Source organism: Thunnus albacares, chromosome 19 (genome assembly GCF_914725855.1).
Source record: "Thunnus albacares chromosome 19, fThuAlb1.1, whole genome shotgun sequence".
NCBI classification, from domain to species: domain Eukaryota; kingdom Metazoa; phylum Chordata; class Actinopteri; order Scombriformes; family Scombridae; genus Thunnus; species Thunnus albacares.
This window is the reverse complement of record NC_058124.1, coordinates 12,018,471-12,042,841: the sequence shown is the minus strand read 5'-3', so window position 1 is coordinate 12,042,841 and position 24,371 is coordinate 12,018,471. Positions and strand designations below refer to the sequence as shown.

Below are 24,371 nucleotides of genomic sequence, written 5' to 3'. Positions count from 1 at the left end.
TCCTCTCTTTCATCTGCTTTCTCATTACCACTGCTCGCTTTCCTCATCCACTCTCTAGCTTGCTCGACCACCGCTTCTCTCTCTCTCTCTTTCTCTCTCCTGTATGTATGTTCATGTGGATGTTTATGCAAACATCTAACACCTGACAACAGTCAACTGAAAGCTGCTCTCATTTAACTGACAAAGGGAGAAACCACAAGGGAGGGGATCATTTCTCTGAAAAACATAAAATAGACCAGTGTGTCACATAGAATCTGGGTGAGTCAGTTACTGGGAGAAGACGAGAGGGTCAAACAAAAGGGGGAAATAGAAAAAGCAGAGAATGAATCTTGTCTGCATGGTTTTACACCTCGGAATCGCCAATAAATACATGACAAACCTATGATCAACACATTATCTGAGGGGTGGTTTAAACAAAAACTCCATAGTCCATTTCTCCATAGACCATATTAATACAGATTGTCATTTTAACTTTTGGGGTATATTTAAGAAAGGTGTAGCTTTTCTAGTATATTTTAAACTGCCACTCACAGCCGCATCTACAGCCGCATTGACTCCACAGGCAGAAATAGAAGCAAATCAACATTATCAATGTGATTTATGAGGTATTTTTTAATATATTTCTCAAGAACCGCTCATCCAAACAACTTCACACATTGACATTAATCCACCTGCCGGGTATGAAGTAGATCGGATGAACAGCTCTCGAGATACACGAAGGACAAACCCACATACATACAGACAGAGATTCCTTGCTTTATATAGAGAGATAACGAATATTCACACATGTAACTCCAGTGATTGGTCAAAAGGAATATTAGTAGTAATAAAGTAATTTTTCTATTTTTCTATGTATTTTTCTATATAATAGTTTTTATGGTAACTTTTTGGATTACTCATGTGATTTAAGATCTATATTTGATTTAACTTTTGAAGTGTTCTATTTCATATGTGCCTGTATAATATTGATGTTGTTTCAAGTTGTTTTTGCCCTTTTCTTAGAGGTGCAACCCCTTGGTAAATTCCCAGTTAAAATGGGCATAGAAGTAGAAACCATACCATTGCTACAATATTAGGCCCTGTCATTTGAGCATCATAATCTTTTCCTAGGTTGTTTACAACATATATCTCAACGTGAGGTATGACAGACTATCTTGTTTATTTTTAGTGAGTGTATTTTTTTTTAGAGTGTTTTCCTGCCTCGGATTAGTCTGTATAGAGATACATGACGTTTCTAAAATTACGATTGGTTAAGGGGCGTGTCTATCACGCAGATCAACGGGAGTGTGCGCTTCTTTGAGACGAGAGTCAGTGTGTGTGTTCGGGTGCTGTGGCGAATAGCTACAAAAGTTAGTTAAGCGTCAGATTAAGTGAGTCCAGTAACAGCCTAACTCATTTGTAAGGAGTTGGTTAAATGGCTAGGAGTTTTCGCCTTTGGCATTGTGTCTCATTTTAACGCTGTAGGCTGCTCTTGCTGCTTAGTTATTAGTTAGCATGTGTGGTAGTTAAGAATTTGAAAATAATTAGATTTTTCAGAAACATGATTTTATTTCTTTTCAGAGTTATGCAATTATATGTCTTATATATTCTATTTCCTTAATACATAATTTTATTGTTATTTGGTTATTTTGCTAAGGTTATTACTGTGGAGAATATCCAGCCAGAATGTAAACCGTACAAATAGGTAATGTGTATTCTTTTTCTGGGTTGATTGTGCGTCGATCTATTGGTAATGCCTCATGACTCCAGTAGGGGGAATCGCGCTCTCTGCCTCACTCAATACAAACGAGTGAAAACGAGAGAAGTGTGCGGGTTTCTTCATCCCTCTTCCCTCACTATTTTCCCTGTTTTAAGGTAATTACCGTACTTAAGGCACTATAAACTTAGCGATACACATTGTTGATACTTATTTCGTCATTGTTGTTCGTTGCAAGCGAGGTGAATTTTGTACTTTTATATTGTTGAAGAGTTTCGGGCTAACTCATTCACCGTGTAAGCTAGCTACTGCTATTGTCCCAATGTAGCATCCGACTGTTGTTCCGCCATTTTCTGCATTTAAGTTTGTCTGTAAGGTTTAAAAACATTATTTTATTATGGTAAAAGGTCAGTTCATGTGTTAGGTACAATATGAAAGTTAAGAAGGTAAATGTATTTCAATTAAGGAAACTGTGGTCCTGAGACTGAGTGTATTCCGACTGAGAAAATATGTGAATTTGGTTGTACTGTACATAATTAAGACTCAATACAAACAAGTGAAAACGAGAGAAGTGTGCGGGTTTCTTCATCCCTCTTCCCTCACTATTTTCCCTGTTTTAAGGGCACAACATTTGGAGGCACCGCTGGGATGTTTGGCTGGAGGACCATCCCTAACCTGTAAGAGAAATCCTCTTGTCGATCATCCCCCCAAACTACCCAGGCATCAGAAAGGAGCTCAGCAAAGCAGCAGAGGTGGTTTTCAGACCAATATTGGTGGTTTGTGTCCTGAAGTGAGCAACGTGACCACTAGGGAGCAGCGAAAACCAATTAAGCTTGATAAACCCTCATTTGACTGTTTATGCCAACTCCTCTGATAAAATGGAATCTGAATTAGAGAAACTGCAGTTGGAGATTAAAGGAGCACTGTATAAACTGACTGTAGAGCAGCTGATTAAAGTATGTGATGCACTTCAAATCTCAGGACCAGGGAAAGAGCATGTGACTGGAAAGACACGCAGTCAGTTAGTCTCACATGTCATAAGGTACCTTGAACAGGAAGAGTTGGCCAACCTAGAGGATGAAGGTATGTCTGAACTCCTTAACGCTCAGGACATCATAGACAAAATAAAAATGGACAAAGAACATAGTGCAAGTGAACTTCTAAATCAAATTGAGGAACAGGAGAGCCTCCAGAAGGAGGTAGAGGTATTAAGGCTGTCCTTACGTGAAAAAGAGAGTGCGATGCATGATCTGATGAAAAATAGCATGAACCTACCTTTGAGTTCTAGCATCCCAGTGAAGAACATGGCTTCAGCACTGCCAAATGGCTCTATGTGGCACAAAGAATTTAAGATATCAGGCCAAATAGGGGAGCACGGACAAAAAGATAGACTCACCTTTTCCAGTCTGGCTAGGCAAATTGAAAATGGGCTCAGCAAAGGCTACCCAGACTCAGAGATCACTGATGCTGTAATCCGTGCCATCACACCAGGCCTGCAGTTAAGGAGTTACCTTGAAGGAAAAGAAAACCTCACGTTGCCTGCTCTTAGGAGAATCCTCAGGTCCCATTACCAGGAAAGAAGTGCCACAGAGTTATATAAACAACTCACCTCTGAGGTCCAGAGTAGTAAAGAAACACCCCAAAATTTCCTGATAAGGGCAATGGACCTGAGACAGAAAATTCTGTTTGCTTCTCGGGAAGTTGAATCGAGTCTCAAATACGACCCGGCACTAGTCCAGAGTCTTTTCATGCATACTGTCCTGACTGGTCTGCAGAATGATAATATCAAAAGTGACCTGCAGCCTTACCTCCTGCAAACAAATACATCAGATGAGCTATTGCTGGAGAAGGTGAACATTGCATGTGCCAATGAAAAGGAGAGACAGGACAAAAAGAAACATTCAGCCCCATCACGAGTGACTCATGTAAACACTGTCCAGCCCAGTGAATCCCCAGTGGAAAAGAAAAGTACCACCCAGCAAAGTACAGCCACTCTACCCCCGGACCTCCTCTCAGAAATGAAAGAAATGCGTTCTGACATGGCGCTGCTGAAAGATCTGAGAGCTGAAGTTTCCCAGATTAGAGAAACCATCCAAAAGTCAGCACCTGCAACCCCACAGCCCTCCTCCTTTAAGGCTGAACAAAACTTTATGCAGTTTTACCACCAGCAGCCACCAGCAACGGTGCAGGAGTACCGACCAGCGCTTGGACCTAGACATGTGAGGGAAACAGCACAGTTCCAGCAAAGATTTGCACCACAGCAATATTACCCAGCACCACGCCCCCGCCCTAGGTGTTTTGCTTGTATCCAGGCAGGTGAGGACTACTGTCAACACTGCTTTAGGTGCGGAAGTAGTGAGCATTTTCGTGCAGGATGTAAAGCACAGAGACTGACAAAACCAGCTAGAGAGATCCCTTTAAACTAAGAGGGGTTGCTCCCACGGGACATGGGGCAACCTGCAGTACAGATAAGTCCCCCTGTTGTGCTAGCTGTGAAGAAGAGAAAGAAAGGAAGGAACTAAAATGTTCTGTTTGTAAAACAACACTGTACTGTTCAAAAGAATGCCAAGAGACCCACTGGCAGGCTCACAAAAGACACTGTAAGCCATACATATGTTCAGGCATTAAGGAACAGGAAGCACAGTCATGTGAGAAGTCCAAGTGTAGAAAAATTAACGAACCGGTGAAAACACCCACTGTAAGGGAGTTGGTAGGAAAGAAATGTGTCATCAGGTGTTTTCTGCACAAACAGAGAATTCAGGCACTTTGGGACACAGGTTCACAAATTTGTGCTATAGATGAGGTCTGGAAAGAGAGCCACTTACCTGATGCAAAACTAAGGGATGTAGCAGAGCTAATTGATCCACTTGACCCTTTGCACATTGAAGCAGCCAATGGAACAGAAATGCCATAGATTGGGTGGCTTGAGGTAAGCTTTAAACTTACTGCTAATGATGAAGAGTTACTGATACCCATGCTAGTGCTAAAAGGTAATCAACAACCATGTCCCATTATTGGCTTTAATGTCATTGAGTACCTGGTGGTGAATAGTGTGCTGGACCGGACAAAGCACAGAGACAGAGAAAAGCTTTTGAAAACAGTAAGGATAGCTTTCCCTCACCTCAGAAAGAATAGAGCCAAAGCCTTTATTAATGCAGTGAGTGCAGGGCAGCCATGTGAGCACAATGTGAGAGCAGCAAATGAGAGAGTCAGTGTGCCTAAACGCAGCTCCATCCAGATTGAATGTCGGGTACAGGCTCCACCCTTCAAGGAGGATAAGACTCTGATTTTTGAGCCTCATGAGAACCCGCAGTAGCCTGAAGGACTCGAGTTTTGTGACACTCTGGTGTCAGTGAAAGCAGGCATGACCCCAAAAATTGTTGTCAGTGTGCAAAATCCTACCAGCCATGACCTCACATTGTCAGGAAGGACTGCTATTGGAACAGTGCAGTCTGTTAGATCAGTATATCCTGCCAACATATTCAAATCAGACTGCCTACCTACTGCCTCAGTCCACAAAGTCCAGGCTAAGAGTTCTAGTGAGGACACTCCCACTGATGAGCAATGGGACCCCCCTGTTGACCTGACACACCTGAATGAACAGCAAAGACAAGTTATAAGTCAGATGTTAAGAGAAGAATCACAGTCATTCTCTAGGTCTGATGATGACATAGGCTGTGTGGAAAATCTGCAAATGAACATTTCACTAAAAGATAATGAACCAGTGTTGAGGACATATCTGTCTGTCCCAAAGCCCTTGTACCAGGAGATGAAAGACTACTTACAGGATCTGATAGCGCAGGGGTGGGTGGAAAAATCCACTTCGTCCTATTCCTCCCCAGTAGTCTGTATGAGAAAAAAAGACGGTACTCTGCGCTTGTGCATCGACTACAGGGAGCTCAACAGGAAAACTCACCCAGATCGCCACCCCATCCCCAGAGTGCAGGACATTATGGACAATCTGGGTGGAAACACCCTCTTTTCACAGCTGGACCAGGGTAAGGCATACCACCAGGGGTTCATGGGTAAGGACAGTAAACATCTAACAGCCTTTGTGACCCCCTGGGGCCTATATGAATGGGTACGAATCCCATTTGGACTCATGAACGCGCCTGCAGCATTTCAGCGCTGCAAGGAAGAGTGCTTGGAGGGATTAAGGGACAAAATATGTGTGCCTTATCTTGACGATGTCCTAGTGTTTAGCAGAACATTTGAGGATCATGTTAATGACGTCAGGACGGTCCTGCGACGGCTGAGGGAGCATGGAATAAAACTAAAACCCAGGAAGTGTGACCTCTTTAAAGCGAAAGTACGGTACCTCAGCAGGATTGTGTCTGCAGAGGGAAACAGGATAGATCCAGCCGATACTGCTGCAGTGATGGTTCTGAAAAACAAACAGCCAGATACTGTTGGTGAGTTAAGAGCAGTGTTGGGACTGTTGAGTTATTACAGACAGTATATCAAGGATTTCTCACGGATCGCCAGCCCTCTGTATGACCTGCTTAAAGGACCTGCAGAAACTGAAACCCTGCAAAACAAAAGGAGAAAGTGGCAAACAAAACGAAACAGCAGAGGAATTCCATCGAGTACACCTATTCAGTGGACCGACATGCATCAGTCAGTATTAGAGGAGTTGATAGACTGTCTAGCTCAGCCTCCTGTTCTAGGCTTCCCAGAATTCTCGCAGCCGTTTATTCTGCATACTGATGCATCAAACCAGGGACTAGGTGCAGTATTGTATCAAAAGCAGAATGGAAAGCTCCGTGTAATCGCTTATGGCTCTCGTACTTTAACTGCAGCCGAGAAGAATTACCATCTGCATTCAGGCAAGTTAGAGTTTCTAGCCCTCAAGTGGGCGATCACAGAAAAATTTCGTGATTACCTCTACTATGCGCCATTCTTCACAGTCTACAGCGACAATAATCCACTCACCTATGTACTGTCTACTGCCAAATTGAATGCAACAGGGTGCCGATGGGTAGCAGAATTGGCAGATTTCCATTTCACGATCAAATATCGCCCTGGTAAGGAAAACATTGATGCAGATAGTCTGTCTAGGATGCCTATAGATATGGAGAAGTTCATGAAAGAGTGCTCAGAGGAAATATCATATGATGTGCTTGGAGCAACTTCACAGGCAGTGGAAAATCAGGATGAATCTAGTGTGTCATGGTCCATGGGTGTCTCGGCCAAGTGTGCAACCATAACTACAGACACATCCGTCATCCCGCTAACAACAGGACAGATCAAACAGGACCAGAGGAGTGATCCGACTATTGGACCTGTGATTCAGTGTAAACTATCAGAGCAAAAGCCATCAGGTCCAGAACTGAAACAACTCAGCTCACAGATCACTTGTCTTCTGAGAGAATGGGACAAATTAGAGATGAGTGAGAATGGAGTCTTATACAGAAAAACAGCTCGCAGAAAACAGCTGGTCCTACCAGGAAAGCACAAAAGTACAGTGTTGAGGGAACTCCACGATGAAATGGGCCATCAAGGTGTAGATAGGACAACGTCACTGATACGGGACCGGTTCTACTGGCCCTATATGCAACGAGAGATAGAGGATTATGTCATGAGAAGATGTGTGTGTCTTAAACACAAGAAGCCGTGCCGTGACACAAGAGCACCACTGACTAACATTGTCACAACTCACCCGTTTGAGCTTGTCTCTGTTGATTTTCTCCACCTTGACAAGTGCAAGGGTGGTTATGAATATATTCTTGTCATCATCGACCATTTTACACGCTTCGCCCAGGCGTACGCCACGACTTCCAAATCAGGCAAGACAGCTGCAGGCAAAATCTTTAATGACTATGCTCTAAGGTTTGGCCTCCCGACAAGAATACACCATGATCAGGGTGGCGAATTCGAAAATCAGCTGTTTGCACAACTGAAAAACTATTGTGGAGTTGCAGGATCGAGAACTACTCCCTATCACCCCCAAGGGAATGGACAGGTGGAGCGGTTTAATCGAACACTACTCCAAATGTTAAAGACACTCACAGAAAGACGAAAGACCAACTGGAAAGACTCACTGAACAAACTTATCTATGCGTACAATTGTACTCAAAGTGAGGTGACTGGTTTCTCTCCTTTTTACTTGTTATATGGACGCTCTCCACGCTTGCCAGTTGACATGTTGTTTAACTTGACCCCAGAACAAGGAGACAGTAATCATCATCATTACATGGAAAAGTGGAAACAGGGCATGGAAGAGGCATACCAGATCACAAGAGAGAATGCTCATAAAGCGGCCACAAGGAGCAAAAGACTTTATGACAGTAAAGTGAAAAGCTCAGTATTACAGCCTGGTGATCGCGTTTTAATCAGGAACATGACACCTCGTGGTGGTCCAGGCAAGTTGAGAAACCACTGGGAGGATGTGGTCCATACAGTTGTCCGTCGAGTCAGTGAAGACATCCCTGTCTATGAACTCAGACCTGAGAAGGGCAAAGGGAGATCAAGGATATTACACCGCAACCTTCTCCTACCGTGTGACCATCTGCCACTCGAAATGTCTGTCCAGCCACGAGCAAAGAAAAGAACTGTAGAGACAACTGAGGAAGTGGAGCAGTCAGAGGAAGAGGAGGACGATGATGAATATTATCCAGTGCAACCTCAGAAGCCATTTCAGCCATGTCAACCTCAGACGTCAAATCCTGAGAGGACGGGTAAACCTGCTGAACAAATACAGTTGGAGGAAAATGTGTCATCTGAATCAGAGAGAGAACATGAAGTGATAAACCAACTGGAGCACTTACCGGACCAAGAGGACAGTTATGTTGAGGACCTACCTGTGGAAGAGGCTATCCCTTCACCTGTCCCAAGTGAGCACAACAGGACCAGTGAGTCGGGGCCTCAGCGGCCTAGACAGCACAGGCGACCTAAGGTCTTCACATATGATCGACTGGGCTCACCAGCTTGCTACAATCTGAGAACACTATCACATCATACAAACCTTGAGGTGCCATGGACACACTGTGCAGCCATACTACTACCAGCAACCCTATGGACATGGGTGGTAGAAATATTGTGATCACACAGCACAGGTCACTGAACTGAGTAAATGCACATACATTATACTCTAGACAAAGCAAATGGACTGTTCAACACAGAATTGACAGTCAAAGGGACTGTTGAACAATTGGTACACATTTAGACTGTGATTACAGCTCACCTTACACATCCAAAGAACATCACATGATTGCAGTTAATCATTTCACTCTCATGGACCTTTATCAAAGGAGAGTATAGTTGCTTTGGACATGCTGCAATAGCGGAACTATGTTACAAGCCAGCAATGGACTGTGTTAACTTGGACACTTTAGGCCCCACAGACCAACAGAGAACACTGATGGACTCTGGGTATTAACCCATATGAAGGAATGTATGAAAAAAGTTCCAGCCTGTAAAAGAACACTTGTAGAGCATAAGGCAAGGTATAGCAAAAGTGATAGTATGTAATGTCGCATTGAATGTTTATTGATGGTATGTAGGTTAAACTACATACCATCAAGAGGTTAAACTCTTAATTGCACTAAAGGTCAAATGTCTGGATGTTGGGGACAACATCTATTTTGAGGGGGAGTATGTGGTAGTTAAGAATTTGAAAATAATTAGATTTTTCAGAAACATGATTTTATTTCTTTTCAGAGTTATGCAATTATATGTCTTATATATTCTATTTCCTTAATACATCATTTTATTGTTATTTGGTTATTTTGCTAAGGTTATTACTGTGGAGAATATCCAGCCAGAATGTAAACCGTACAAATAGGTAATGTGTATTCTTTTTCTGGGTTGATTGTGCGTCGATCTATTGGTAATGCCTCATGACTCCAGTAGGGGGAATCGCGCTCTCTGCCTCACTCAATACAAACGAGTGAAAACGAGAGAAGTGTGCGGGTTTCTTCATCCCTTTTCCCTCACTATTTTCCCTGTTTTAAGGTAATTACCGTACTTAAGGCACTATAAACTTAGCGATACACATTGTTGATACTTATTTCGTCATTGTTGTTCGTTGCAAGCGAGGTGAATTTTGTACTTTTATATTGTTGAAGAGTTTCGGGCTAACTCATTCACCGTGTAAGCTAGCTACTGCTATTGTCCCAATGTAGCATCCGACTGTTGTTCCGCCATTTTCTGCATTTAAGTTTGTCTGTAAGGTTTAAAAACATTACTTTATTATGGTAAAAGGTCAGTTCATGTGTTAGGTACAATATGAAAGTTAAGAAGGTAAATGTATTTCAATTAAGGAAACTGTGGTCCTGACTGAGTGTATTCCGACTGAGAAAATATGTGAATTTGGTTGTACTGTACATAATTAAGACTCAATACAAACGAGTGAAAACGAGAGAAGTGTGCGGGTTTCTTCATCCCTCTTCCCTCACTATTTTCCCTGTTTTAAGGGCACAACACATGCACGCTAATGTTATGCTAGCGTTTTATGTATGGACTCTGAAGCCCGCTCTCAGCATCAGACTGGGCACCTTTGGCTTTAGAGAGAAACCTACCGTTTCTTTCTTCTTTTTTCACTGGGACTTTCCTTCTTCATCGCTGCTGGGACGGAATGCGGACTTCCCTTCACCTTGCCTGGTACGGAGTTTGGTCTGGGGTCGGCCATCACAGTAAAGAGACGGTTTAACTGTCCGGCGTGGGTGAGTAACCCACAAGAGAAACTTGAAGTAGGGATGCACGATATTGGATTTTTTGCCGATATCCAATATGCCGATATTTCCAACTCATCGTGGCCGATTGCCGATTTTTTTCCAGCTGGCTGAGGAGGCTATTATGCATGCAAGCAGAGATTGTACTAAGTATGATCAAGAAAGACAATATATGAAGGAAGAACTTAGGAGGGCTGGAGTTCAGGAGCTCAGCCTTAAAACTTTAATGAACCTGACACGTGGATGGAGCAGTAGAGTTTTCTTCGAGTTTACTAGACAGCCAGGATTAAATGTGTAGGATTTAATCTCTGGTCCACACTCCGGAGCAGAAGGTAGCGGTAATGCACCTAATACGCTGGTTGCCAACTGCATTTATAAATCAAAAAAATTTTTTTTCCAAACAGAGTGGTACATCCTGTCAGTCGAGGTGTTTCCTCTCCGTGCAGCCGATCATAGCAGCTCCTCTACGGACTGTTTCTCACTGATGGTGCTTCCCCGCGCAGGCTCCACTTCACTCAAGTCGGGGCAGTTTGAGTGAAGTGGAGCCATCAGGGTGAAACAGTCCGTGGAGGGAAGTATAGTCAGGGGGCAGAGGAGATGGCAACAAATCAGCCTCTCATAATCGGCAGAAATGGCCGATGCCGATATTTAATTTTAAAGCTTTTATCGGCTGATACCGATGACATGCCGATAATATCATGCATCCCTAACTTGAAGTGTTGTTTATTCATGCAATCTGGGTGTTAATTGAGGTAATAGCTGTTGGATAGTTCATATCAGCTTAAAAGTACAGATTATTTTCTGCACAGTTAGAACTGCTAGATGCCGTGGATATTGTGGTGCAGAGCTGTTACAAGTTTACATTCAGTCATATTTAAATAGTATATTGCCTGTTGTTTCATTTCCCTTATCTTGAGAAAAAAGGGCTGAGATATATATTTTTTTTCATAGGTTAACTCACCCTAAGAGAACACCAAACGTGCTTTTGTTTTATTCTCTTTGTTAGGACGGGCAGGAGTGTGTTTGGTTATTAGCAATAATTCATAATTATCTATGATAATTATGAATTATGAAATCAAAAGATTATTAATATCAATCAATAATTCAGACACCAACTGTTGGATCCTTGAGGAGCACAGTTGGTTATTAACAATGATTAACAATTATCAGTAATAATTGATTAATTATAAAATTAATAGAATTATTAACATGTACTAACAAATACAGGGCATCACCTGGAAACCGGGACCAATAACCAAACAAGGTAGTCTTATAGGGATATTAATATTCTCAAGTGAACAAAGAAGGGTTGAATTCGAGCTCTGACTCCTTCAATCAGCCACTTTTAACAAGATGTTAGACACAATAGTGACAAAAGAACTTCTCTTTAAAGATATAACAGTATTTATTAAACTTAGCAAGGTCAACAAAGTTAACAAATGCTTCATTCAATAAACTACTAAACTTCTAAAATCTAATTCTACCAAGCAAAACACAAACAGCTATGTACAGGGTTGAACACATGCAGGGGAGTGCATGTGTGCGTGTGTGTGTATATGTGAGTGTGTGTGTGTGTGTGTGTGCCAAGATGGCGACTTGGCCTGACGTGATGACGTCATCGGTCTGCGACGCGGACGTGACTATGGGAGGAAGTCATGTCACGTGAGAACCGAATGGCGGAAATACGGCGGTGTCTTGGTTAGACAATAGCAAGATGGCGCCGCCTGGTGGTTGGCGTCTTGCACTCACCCAATTCCGTGAAAAACACACATGTCTGATGGAGGATAAGGAAAGACAAAGCAAAGCTTTGTCTGACGTTATCTGACCATCAGATGTGCAGAAAGATGTAGGTGCTGGTTTGTGTGTGTGTGTGCGCGCATGTGTGTCTGTGTTTGTTAATCGCAAGAGAGGGAGGAGGGAGGAGGGAAAGCGATCGTGAGGGGAAGAGAAGCAGTTCCTTTGTCCACAGACAGCATGCGTATGGATGGCAGTCTGTAATGCACGTTGTCTGGTTTCTGATCGACCAAGCAACTTACGTACTCACTCACGGTGGCACAAATACAGCAGTAGTCCCGAGCGGGACAAACACAAAACAGTCTAGGGTGGTGAACACAACAAAACAGGCAGCAATCTTAAAATACTCTTAAGAGTAAGCAGGAAAAATGGACTCGGCCGTCCGTCAACTCACACAACAAATAAACAATAGCAATAAAGCTAAAAAGCTAAATGCTAAACAACAGCACTGATGCTGAAAAGAACACACATCTAACACTGCCTCTGCCCAGACTCATGCCTTTTACTTGGTCCCTTAAGAAAGTGGGCAGGGTGTGTGTGAAGTCCATCTTTGGTACTGTCCGGCTCTGTCCAGCTCTGTCCTTGGTTCGGATGCAGATGGTGGCCGTTCTCGCGCTGTGGCGACTCTCCGGCAAGCTGGCTCTCAGCGGCGTGGCGGAGAACAGCAGAGTCGACTCAGTGAAGAAGAGCAGGGCAGAGAAGTTCCACGTCTTCCTGAAGAAACTCCGTCTCTTTCTTCTCGAGGGAATTTGAGGACGCTGGTTGCAGCAGCGGTCTCTCTTGGATCCGGGAATGTGTTCGGGTGAACACGGGAAAAGTCTCGTCTCGTCCGGCGAGGGGAAAGACTTTGGTGAGGGGAAAAACATGTGCGTGGGGTACCCCCTTTAGTCAAGCTGACTCACAGAGGAACAGAAGTTACCCCTAGCTCAGTGACATGGGAAAGGCGTGTTTTTCAGGGTGTGCTCAGTTTTTAAAGGGGCGGTGATGTCATGACTGTGTCATTAGGATGCTCTGCCCTGCAGGAGCATCTCTGCCAATGAGGGACTGTATGTTGACTGTTCCTTGCAGAGGTATGAAAATCGCAAAGCATCCCTGGAAATGGAGTTTGCAATGGACTCCCATTGTCTATAAGCAGCATTTTGGCGCTATTCCTACAGGAAAAAGCACCTCATGGTCAGGCTTCACAGGTTACATGTAGGCCTTCTCTGTGTGACCTCGTGGTTTGAGGCCCAACATCTTTAAATTTTGGTGAATAAATGATATAATTTCATATAAATTTCCTCTTTGTCAGGTCAATAAATAGGAACAGTTAGGAGCCAAGGTTTCAAAGGGAAGGGGTCAAGCGTTACAGTTAGACAGTCACCTTAGTCTACTTCCATTTCAGCTGGGATGTTTGGAAGTGTTATCTTGTCTATATGGTAATATTGGACATATTAAAAAAGAGGTGATACAAGTGATTAGTATTAGGATGTGGTTTAAGTTAAAGAACCCAGGGCGCTGTATCTCAGGGTAGTTAATACTGGGGAAAATGCTACAGAGGAATGTTCTGTTCCACATGTGGAAGTATCAGGCAGTGTCCAGCTCTGCCCTGATTGGTTCAGCTTGGGAGCAGATTGACTCTCAATCATGCAGCTCACAATCACCTAAGTGCTGAATGTGTTTGTGCCTATATATTGTTTGTCTTGCTCTGTGATGGTGATTTAACAAAACCTGATGAAGTCTCTGGTAGGTCGAAATGTTGCTAAATTAAATGTGCTAGGAGTTATTAGTACAGTGTGCAGATCTTTTTTCTGATTTTTGCCAAAAGAAATATTCACTCAGCTTTTCAGTAGTCTCAAATTTTTCTTTTTTGTCCCAGTTGGACTATACAAAATGTATTTTTTTATAGAATTACAACAACCTCTTGCACATTTGTGTAGATTGAAATGATTGTTTTAGTTAAAGTGCTTTTACATGTCTGTTCTAGATTTTCATACTCTTTGCTTGTTGATTAAATGAAGGAACAGCACATGAATTTTATATTCTGATTCATCAATAATAGGGAGTTTTGTTACCTTCAGGCAGCCTCCCCCAGAGGCCAATAATTCTCTTTTTAACTGCAACGATCACGGTTTTTAGGGGCAGTCTGAGATTTCTTGGGGCATTTTTGCCCTTGCCCCCCGCTAATTTCCGACGCTGTTTGGGGTATACTTAAGAAATGTGTAGCTTTTCCAGTATATATGTGTATATTTTAAACTGCCACTCTTCACATACACACAACATAACTGTTGGGCCGAACCTACCTAAAACATTTAATCTGACATTTACAAGTAAATCGAGAGTTTTACATTTACTAACATGAGCAAACTGTGGAAATCTGAGCAAATCTGTGGAGGTCTGCTTATACAGCTCCTCAATGGCAATTACAATGAGCCATTTTAATTCATTATGACTTTGAGATATTTAAAGCAATAGTGAATCTCTAATTTTTCTCCATTTCATAATAAGTTTATTTTGCAAATATCAGCTTTTCTACAACCGAAAACTAAAACTTGAGTTGTATAAATGTTGACCATCAATGTCCATTTCTCGCAGAAGTCACATTTGTTTTATTTCTTCACCTGCTGGTTTGCATAAATTCAAAGTTCTTGGCTGTCCCAGCTATTTATATTCTGTTTTAGATAAATATGGGAACAGCACAGGTGTAACAGCTGTTATGATGTAATCACAAGTACACTACCTAAAATACATGTAAATATATTTTTATGTATTCAAAACTCAATATTTGCTTGGTTCTGATGGTAAAATCACACTGTTGTGAGTTAGTTTATATTAGATCTATTTAACACAGGCAGCAGTCAGGGCTTAATACACTTTTTATATCGTTCTAACTGAGGCTCTGGGCTTTTTCCCAAATCGTTTTAGTGCCAAGAGCATCTTTACTTTATCACAAGGCAAAATTCAAAGGTGAACAGTTTAGTGTTATGATCAGCTTAGTCCTTGTCAAGCATTAAAACCTCTTTCAAAGACAGACTGATCGCTTTTTATGACCAATACTTCCCTCAAATGATCACAGAAAATAAACATTCTTCTTGGCACTTTTTGGTAGTGCATGGAGAAAAGATATATTCATTCCTTGACTCAGTTTTGTTTTAAACAACACCAATCTGTATTTACCTCACAGGGTCCTTATTGGGGTGGAAGGAGAATGAATGGATTAGACCTTATATATTATTTGAATAAGTTGTAGGTTTTGTGTGACATCTCCAGGTGTGCTGGTCTTTTTTGGCTCATGTTCAGATACTGTGTGGCAGTGTGCAACTGACAATGTTTGCCAAGTGCACTTGGCCAATAATATTACAACAACAGTGCAGACACCCACTCCACAGCATATAAAAGAAAACAGACTGTTACTTGTCTCCTCCTGGATCTCCATCCCACTCACTGGCGCATATCAGCTCTGCTTCTGTGACACAGGGACACCATCATGCTCTTGTTCCTCTTCTTGGTTGGTCTGGCTCTGGCCACCGCGTCTCCTTCAGGTGACCGTGAAGTGAAGCTACAGCAGGGCGACTGTCCCATGTTCTGGTACAGCTTCAACGGCCGCTGCTACAAGTACATTGCCACACGTATGACCTGGGCTGATGCAGAGTTCCACTGTGTGTCAGAGAGTGCCAACCTGGTGTCTATCCACAGTCTGAGTGAGAACAATTTTGTCAAATCCCTGATCAAGAACTTTGACCCTGCTGTCTCACCCACCTGGATCGGACTCAGTGACATCCATAAAGAAGGAAGATGGATGTGGTCTGATGGATCTGCAGTCCACTTTGTCTTTTGGGACAAAGACCAGCCAAACAATTCAGGAAACTGTGTGCACAACAACTTGGGCAGTCAGCTGAAATGGAATGACACTCCTTGTTCTGAGACATTCCCTTTTGTCTGTGTATCTCGCACAGTTTGTCCTTAGGATCTGAGATGGTTATGTCCGATTCAACCAATGACTTTCCACCTGTTGCTCTGTTGAAATGCATTGGTTCTCAACAATAAAGATATATTTCTGCAAGTTAATGTGTACAGAAAGTAATTTTTATCAAACATTCATTTTTATGAATGAAAAGAACACTAAGATGTTTGTATGTTTATGTGGATGTTTATGCAAACACAGCTCACAAACACCTGACAACAGTCAACTGAAAGCTGCTCTCATTTAACTGACATAGGGAGAAACCACATCTCTGCCCCTTAATCTGTTCTGAATATCACAAAATACTTTGAAGGGATCATTTTTTGGAAAAACATCAAACAGACCAGTGTGTCACATAGAATCTGGGTGAGTCAGTTACTGGGAGAAGACAAGAGGGGGAATAGAAAAAGCAGAGAATGAAACTTGTCTGCATGGTTTTACACCTCTGAATCACCAATAAATACATGATAAACTATGTTTAACACATTATCTGAGGGGTGGTTTAAAAAAAAAAGTATCTTGAAGTATCTTCCTAACTCTCCATAGACCTTATTAATACAGATTGTCATTTTAACGTTTGGGGTATATTTAAGAAAGGTGTAGCTTTTCCAGTACATATGTATATATTTTAAACTGCCACTCACGGCTGCTGCTACAGATACATTACCACACATAAGACCTGGGCTGATGCAGAGCTCCACTGTGTGTCAGAGAGGCCAACCTGGTGTCTATCCACAGTCTGGAACACAAAAAATATACAAATATACAATTTAAAGTGTATGAACAGAAGTTATTGCTCCAACTCTTACTTTCACCATTGTTGGATATTCATGTAGTCAACTCCTGTATTTCAATAAAAAAATCTTTGGGAGTCTGCAAATTTCAGTGTGCAGACAAACTCTCAATTTCTTTTATTTTCATGAATATTGAACATTCACACATGTAACTCCAATGATTGGTCAAAAGAAATATTCACATAACTTTTTGATAGTCTCAAAATTGTCCTTTTTGTCCCAGTTTGACTATACAAAATGTATTATTTATAAAATTACAACAAAAAGCATTTACTTTTGACAATAATGGCGTAAAGACATTTCAATCCATAGATTTTTCTTCTTGCACATTTGTGTAGATTTAAATGATTGTTTTAGTTAAAGTGCTTTTACATGTCTATTCTAGATTTTCATACTCTTTGCTTGTTGATTAAATAAAGGAACATCACATGAATTTTATATTCTGATTCATCAATAATAGGGAGTTTTGTTACCTTTAAGCAGCCTCCTCCAGAGGCCAATAATTCTCTTTTTAACTGCAACACAAAGTATCTTCCCAACTCTCCATAGACCTTATTAATACAGATTGTCATTTTAACTTTTGAGGTATACTTAAGAAATGTGTAGCTTTTCCAGTATATATGTGTATATTTTAAACTGCCACTCTTCACATACACACAACATAACTGTTGGGCCGAACCTACCTAAAACATTTAATCTGACATTTACAAGTAAATCGAGAGTTTTACATTTACTAACATGAGCAAACATATCTGTGGAGGTCTGCTTATACAGCTCCTCAATGGCAATTACAATGAGTCATTTTAATTCATTATGACACTGAGATATTTACAGCAATAGTGAATCTCTAAATTTTATCTATCTCATGAAAACATTTTGCTAATATCATCTTTTCTACAACCAAAAACTAAAACTTGAGTTATATAACTGTTGACCATCAATGTCCATTTCTCACAGAAGTCACATGTGTTTTATTTCTTCACCTGCATAAATTCAAAGTGCTTGGCTGTCCCAGCTATTTATATTCTGTTTTAGATAAATATGGGAACAGCACAGGTGTAACAACTGTTATGATGCAATAACAAGTACACTACCTAAAATACACGTGAATATCTCTTTATGTATTCAAAACTCAATATTTACTCGGTTCTGATGGTAAAATCAAACTGTTGTGAGTTAGTTTATATTTGATCTATTTAACACAGGTAGCAGTCAGGGCTTAATACACTTTTTATATCTGTTCTAATTGAGGCTTTGGGCTTTTTCCCAAATCATTTTAGTGCCAAGAGCATCTTTACTTCATCACAAGGCAAAATTCAAAGGTAAACAACACCAATTTGTTTTTACCTCACTTTATTGGGGTGGAAGGAGAATGAATGGATTAGACCTTATATATTATTTGAATAAGTTATAGGTTTTATGTGACATCTCCAGGTGTGCTGGTCTTTTTTGGCTCATGTTCAGATACTGTGTGGCAGTGTGCAACTGACAATGTTTGCCAAGTACACTTGGCCAATAATATTACACCAATAGTGCAGACACCCACTCCACAGCATATAAAAGAAAACAGACTGTTACTTGTCTCCTCCCGGATCTCCATCCCACTCACTGGTGCATATCAGCTCTGCTCCTGTGACACAGAGACACCATCATGCTCTTGCTCCTCTTCTTGTTTGGTCTGGCTCTGGCCATTGAGTCTCCTTCAGGTGACCGTGAAGTGAAGCTACAGCGCGGCGACTGTCCCATGTCTTGGTACAGCTTCAATGGCCGCTGCTACAAGTACATTGCCACACGTATGACCTGGGCTGATGCAGAGTTCCACTGTGTGTCAGAGAGTGCCAACCTGGTGTCTATCCACAGTCTGAGTGAAAACAATTTTGTCAAATCCCTGATCAAGAACTTTGACCCTGCTGTGGGACCCACCTGGATCGGACTCAGTGACATCCATAAAGAAGGAAGATGGATGTGGTCTGATGGATCCGCAGTCCACTTTGTCAATTGGGACAAAGGACAGCCAAACAATTCAGGAAATCAACACTGTGTGCACAACAACTTTGGCAGTCAGCTGAAATGGAATGACTTTCAGTGTGCTGAGACATACCCTTTTGTCTGTATATCTCACACAGTTTGTCCTTAGGATCTGAGATGGTTATGTCCGATTCAACCAATGACTTTCCACCTGTTGCTCTGTTGAAATGCATTGGTTCTCAACAATAAATATATATTTGTGCAAGTTTATGTGTGTACAGAAAGTCATTTTGATCAAACCTTAATTTTTATGAATGAAAAGGACACTAAGATGTATGTATGTTCATGTGGATGTTTACGCAAACACAACTCACAAACACCTGACAACAGTCAACTGAAAGCTGCTCTCATTTAACTGACAAAGGGAGAAACCACATCTCTGCCCCTTAATCTGTTCTGAATGTCACAAAATACTCTGGTGAAGGGATCATTTCTCTGAAAACATAAAACAGACCAGTGTGTCACATAGAATCTGGGTGAGTCAGTTACTGGGAGAAGACGAGAGGGGGAATAGAAAAAGTAGAGAATGAAACTTGTCTGCATGGTTTTACACCTCTGAATCGCCAAAGAATACATGATTAACTATGTGGTTCAGACAAAAATGTGAAAAAAAAAAATGAAGATACACCTTTCTAAAAATTTGTCTGTCTAACAATTTAATTTGGCTTAATAGGTATTGGGAATTAACTCAATCAGCGATGAGAGCAAAGTGCACATGATCCTTCCCTGTAATTCTGATGCAGCTTGATCACACCCTGGACAACAGTATTACAAAGTTGAAATTATATAATTATATTCCCCTGACATGCTTCAATTAATCAAGCAATGTAATGTGTGAACAGCTGCCTCTGTCTCAACTCAGCTGATTCCAGCTGGCATGAGCTGTGACAAGAAGCACTCCATGCCATGTGCTGCGTTTGTGTGTGTGTGTGTGTGTGTGTGTGTGTGTGAAAGGAAGGTAGGGTCACTGATGGTTGACACCTGGCAGCGATAAGGTTTGCTGATGCTGTTAACCCCTATCATTCTTTTACTCAGCAGGCTTCTGCCAACTAAACAACGGTGACGGATGATGGGGAAATGAGGGACACACATTTTTTAATGATGTGAATAATAAAAAAAACATTTTATTTATTCAGCTTCAGCTTTATTGTCTGTATATTGTTGTAACAAAGCTCTCACTATCGCAGGAATAAAATTCTGGTAGAGAAATTTTAAATACTTAAAAAGCAATGATAAAAAAATGAAATATATTAACTCATCCCAAGTTCCCTAAACCCCCAAATCCCCTGGAAAAAATGCAAAGGACATGACCTCTATATCTTCAAAAAGCCAGGTTTATTGAGCATATGGAGGTCCTCAGACATTTTGATTTGTCATTTGGGAAAAGCACAGATGTTACTGGTAATATTAATGATGGCTCTGTTCGATTCAAGTGTTCCAGTAAGCCGTGACAGTGTGACAATGAGTTAGCATGCACACTACCAAGACCCTGAAACTGAGCCAGCTAAATGTCATTCAGTCATAATTTATTATTATGTCACACCTGTAATATGTAAAAATATCTGCAGTAAAAAAGATCTATGGTAGCTACGGCCTTGTTAAGTACAGACTGTTATATAACTGACATCTTGGTAGGCCTGTAGACTTTAAGAGTGCCAAGAGTGCCATTGAGGCCTACTCTTGTTTATTTTAAACATGTTGTGTGAATCTAAGTCTTAATCAGGGGTGTCCACACTTTACACGTAAATAATGATCCCATGCAGATATTTATAGGCCACTAATGTGGGGGAAGTATGTACACAAGTTATTTTATCAACCCAAATTTTCTCTGACACTTGACAGTCACACAGATAACTTCCACTCATTGTGCAAAACAAAAACATATTATTAAGAGAACTAACAGTGAAATAACACTTTTTTACTTGCTTGTTTGTGTAAGTTTAGATTATTAAAGTGTTTTTCAAAGTCTGCTCCACCACTTCATATTCTCTGTGTAGTAGATAAATTTGGGAACAGCTGTTTTGATCACACGAACACCGAGTACAAATACTCTGTGGGAGGGGGGTAAAGTGCAATAAAGTCATGTATGCAACACGTGTTCAACATCATTTCAACCTAAAGGTAAAATAACAATGAGTGAAATGTTCAGGGGAGAACCACATTTTTTCCCAAAGCATTTTAGTGGTAAAAGCATCTTTGGTTCTTTACAAGACAAAAGTTAAAGATGATCTCAAGGTGAAGGCTCACTTTCATACAGAAATTCATTGTTATGAGCAGTTTAGTGCTTGTCTGTGCAGTAAAACTCTCTTTCAAAGATAGACACTGATCCCTTTCTATCACCAACATTTCCTTCAGATATTCACAGAAAAGAAAAATTCTTCTGGAACTTCTTGGCAGAGCATGGAGAAAGGATAAAATCTTCATTTAGTCTGGCATATTAGAGGATAGCTTCACAATTTTTCAAGTTGGTCTTAAAACTCCAGTCAGGTGCCCATATGAACATTGAAACACTGTAATCATTCCTCCTGTTCATACTGACCATTAGAAGATCCTCCAAATGCCTTTTCAATGTAAGTGGACACAATTCAATGTCCTTGTTTTGTGAAAAAATATATTTCAGAGTTCATCTGAATTTAATGTGAGGCTTAAGTCATCCACACTAGTTAAATTAAGTGGATATCTTCCAAAGTTAAAGTGTTTTAGTACAAAATTCCTCTTTGTTTCCCCAGACAGTCTTTCTCATTCTTCTGTTGAATGACTGTGAGAGGATAGTAATAAAAAGAGGAACATTTGCAGTAAAAAGGTGGTAACTTTGGAAGATATCCACTCGATTTTACTAATTTGAATATAAGCTTCTGATAACCTTCAAATACGTATTTGCACAAACTGAGGGCTGTCCATCACTTACATTGAAGCACATGAGGAATGACTCTTCTAACGGCCAGTATGAACAGGAGGAATGATTACAGCAAGAAAAAAAACACTTTTAATGTTCATATGTAAATATGAATATTATTTTAAGACACAACTAACTAATTATAGTGTTGATATGAAATCTCATGGTGAATTGATGGTCTTTTCTTGGGTTATGCTCAGCTTCTGTGTGTTACTGTGTGGGTGAAAATGTTTGGCAAGTGCTCTTGACCAATCATATAATGCCAGCAGTGCAGACACCCTCTCTAAAGCATTTAAAAGAGAACAGCCTTTCCCCTGTCTCTGCACGATTCTTGATCACACCTCACAGTGCAGATCAGCTCCAATCAAGAAATTACCAACATGCTCTTGTTCCTCTTCTTGTTTGGTCTGGCTCTGGGTGCCGAGTCTCCTTCAGGTGACCATGAAATGAAGCTACAGCGTGGGAACTGTCCCATGTTCTGGTTCAGCTTCCAGGGCCGCTGCTACAAGTATGTCTCCACACATATGACCTGGGCTGATGCAGAGCTCCACTGTGTGTCAGAGAAGGCCAACCTGGTGTCTATCCACAGTCTGGAAGAACACAATTTTGTCACATCCCTGATCAAGAACTTTGACCATACTAAGGAACCCACCTGGATTGGACTCAATGATGTCCACAAAGAAGACAGATGGATGTGGTCTGATGGATGTGCAGTTAACTTTGACTTTTGGTTTCCAGGAGAGCCAAACAATAATAATAGAATTGAAGACTGTGTTCACAACAACCATGGTACTGATCTGAAATGGAATGATGCCAAATGTTATTACACCTATCCGTCTGTTTGTGCTTCTCGCATAGTCTGTCCTTAGCAACTGACATGGTTGCTATGGGCAACCTGGTGAATTTCCTCTTGTTCTTGTTCTGTTAAAATGCAATGGGCCTCAACAAAAAAAGTTACAAATGTTCATGAAGAAAAGTCATTTATCTAACCTTCATTTTCACCAGTGTTGGACATTCATAAAAGTTCATCGCCACAGATAAGACCTGGGCTGATGCAGAGCTCCACTGTGTGTCAGAGAGGCCAATCTGGTGTCTATCCACAGTCTGGAACACAAAAAATAAACATATACAATTTTACGTGTGTGTACAGAAGTTATTTCTCTAACTCTTACTTTCACCATTGTTGGATGTTCACATGTTCGACTCCAGTGGTTCAATAAAAATGATTGGCTGTCCCAGATATTTATATTCTGTATCAGATAAATATGGGAACAGCACAGGTGTAACAGCTCTTATGATGTAATCACAAGTACACTACCTTACACATGGATATCTTTTTATGTATTCAAAACTCAATATTTACTCGGTTCTGAAGGTAAAATCACACTGTTGTGAGTTAGTTTATATTAGATCTCTGAGGTTTTTCCCAAATCATTTTAGTGCCAAGAGCATCTTTACTTCATCACAAGGCAAAATTCAAAGGTGAACACTTTAGTGTTATGATCAGCTAAGTCCTTGTCGAGCATTAAAAACTCAAAAAATAAATAAATAGAATAAATAAAAAATACAAATTCTTCTTGGCACTTTTTGGTAGTGCAATGAGAAAAGATATATTCATTCCTTAACTTAGTTTTGTTTTAAACAACACCAATCTGTTTTTACCTCACAGGGTCTTTATTGGGGTGGAAGGAGAATGAATGGATTAGACCTTATATATTATTTGAATAAGTTGTAGGTTATATGTGACATCTCCAGGTGTGCTGGTCTTTTTTGGCTTATTTTCAGATACTGTGTGGCAGTGTGCAACTGAATATGTTTGTCAAGTACACTTGGCCAATACTATTACAACAACAGTGCAGACACCCACTCCACAGCATATAAAAGAAAACAGACTGTTACTTGTCTCCTCCTGGATCTCCATCCCACTCACTGGCGCATATCAGCTCTGCTCCTGTGACACAAGGACACCATCATGCTCTTGTTCCTTTTCTTGGTTGGTCTGGCTCTGGCCACCGCATCTCCTTCAGGTGACCGTGAAGTGAAGCTACAGCAGGGTGACTGTCCCATGTTCTGGTACAGCTTCAACGGCCGCTGCTACAAGTACATTGCCACACGTATGACCTGGGCTGATGCAGAGTTCCACTGTGTGTCAGAGAGTGCCAACCTGGTGTCTATCCACAGTCTGAGTGAGAACAATTTTGTCAAATCCCTGATCAAGAACTTTGACCCTGCTGTCTCACCCACCTGGATCGGACTCAGTGACATCCATAAAGAAGGAAGATGGATGTGGTCTGATGGATCTGCAGTCCACTTTGTCTTTTGGGACAAAGACCAGCCAAACAATTCAGGAAACTGTGTGCACAACAACTTGGGCAGTCAGCTGAAATGGAATGACACTCCTTGTTCTGAGACATTCCCTTTTGTCTGTGTATCTCGCACAGTTTGTCCTTAGGATCTGAGATGGTTATGTCCGATTCAACCAATGACTTTCCACCTGTTGCTCTGTTGAAATGCATTGGTTCTCAACAATAAAGATATATTTCTGCAA

At 41.1% G+C, this 24,371-nt stretch overlaps 5 protein-coding genes across 5 annotated transcripts in view; all 5 read left to right on the top strand.

Annotated features, from left to right (window-relative positions):
• Nucleotides 1–16,844, top strand: part of LOC122969465 (lactose-binding lectin l-2-like) — a 20,693-nt gene extending 3,849 nt beyond the window's left edge. The window contains exon 2 of the mRNA XM_044335140.1: nucleotides 14,537–16,844. Within this exon, the coding sequence (XP_044191075.1) occupies nucleotides 15,629–16,108 (480 nt within the window). The 5' untranslated portion in view covers nucleotides 14,537–15,628 and the 3' untranslated portion in view covers nucleotides 16,109–16,844. The remainder of the gene's footprint in view (nucleotides 1–14,536) is intronic.
• LOC122970303 lies at nucleotides 1,505–5,012 on the top strand. The gene is made up of 3 exons (XM_044336433.1): nucleotides 1,505–1,854; nucleotides 2,318–4,012; nucleotides 4,894–5,012. The coding sequence occupies exons 2-3, from the start codon at nucleotides 2,575–2,577 to the stop codon at nucleotides 5,010–5,012; spliced, it is 1,557 nt and encodes a 518-aa protein (XP_044192368.1). The 5' UTR covers nucleotides 1,505–1,854; nucleotides 2,318–2,574.
• On the top strand, nucleotides 14,011–24,371 carry LOC122969464 (lactose-binding lectin l-2-like). Its single transcript, XM_044335139.1, has 3 exons — nucleotides 14,011–14,346; nucleotides 17,485–18,221; nucleotides 23,306–24,371. Exon 3 carries the CDS (start codon nucleotides 23,796–23,798, stop codon nucleotides 24,273–24,275), a length of 480 nt encoding a protein of 159 aa, XP_044191074.1. The 5' UTR covers nucleotides 14,011–14,346; nucleotides 17,485–18,221; nucleotides 23,306–23,795; the 3' UTR covers nucleotides 24,276–24,371.
• On the top strand, nucleotides 18,183–19,135 carry LOC122969461 (lactose-binding lectin l-2-like). Its single transcript, XM_044335135.1, has one exon. It carries the CDS (start codon nucleotides 18,551–18,553, stop codon nucleotides 19,034–19,036), a length of 486 nt encoding a protein of 161 aa, XP_044191070.1. The 5' UTR covers nucleotides 18,183–18,550; the 3' UTR covers nucleotides 19,037–19,135.
• Nucleotides 20,619–22,927, top strand: LOC122969459 (lactose-binding lectin l-2-like). The gene has a single exon (XM_044335133.1). It carries the CDS (start codon nucleotides 22,204–22,206, stop codon nucleotides 22,690–22,692), a length of 489 nt encoding a protein of 162 aa, XP_044191068.1. The 5' UTR covers nucleotides 20,619–22,203; the 3' UTR covers nucleotides 22,693–22,927.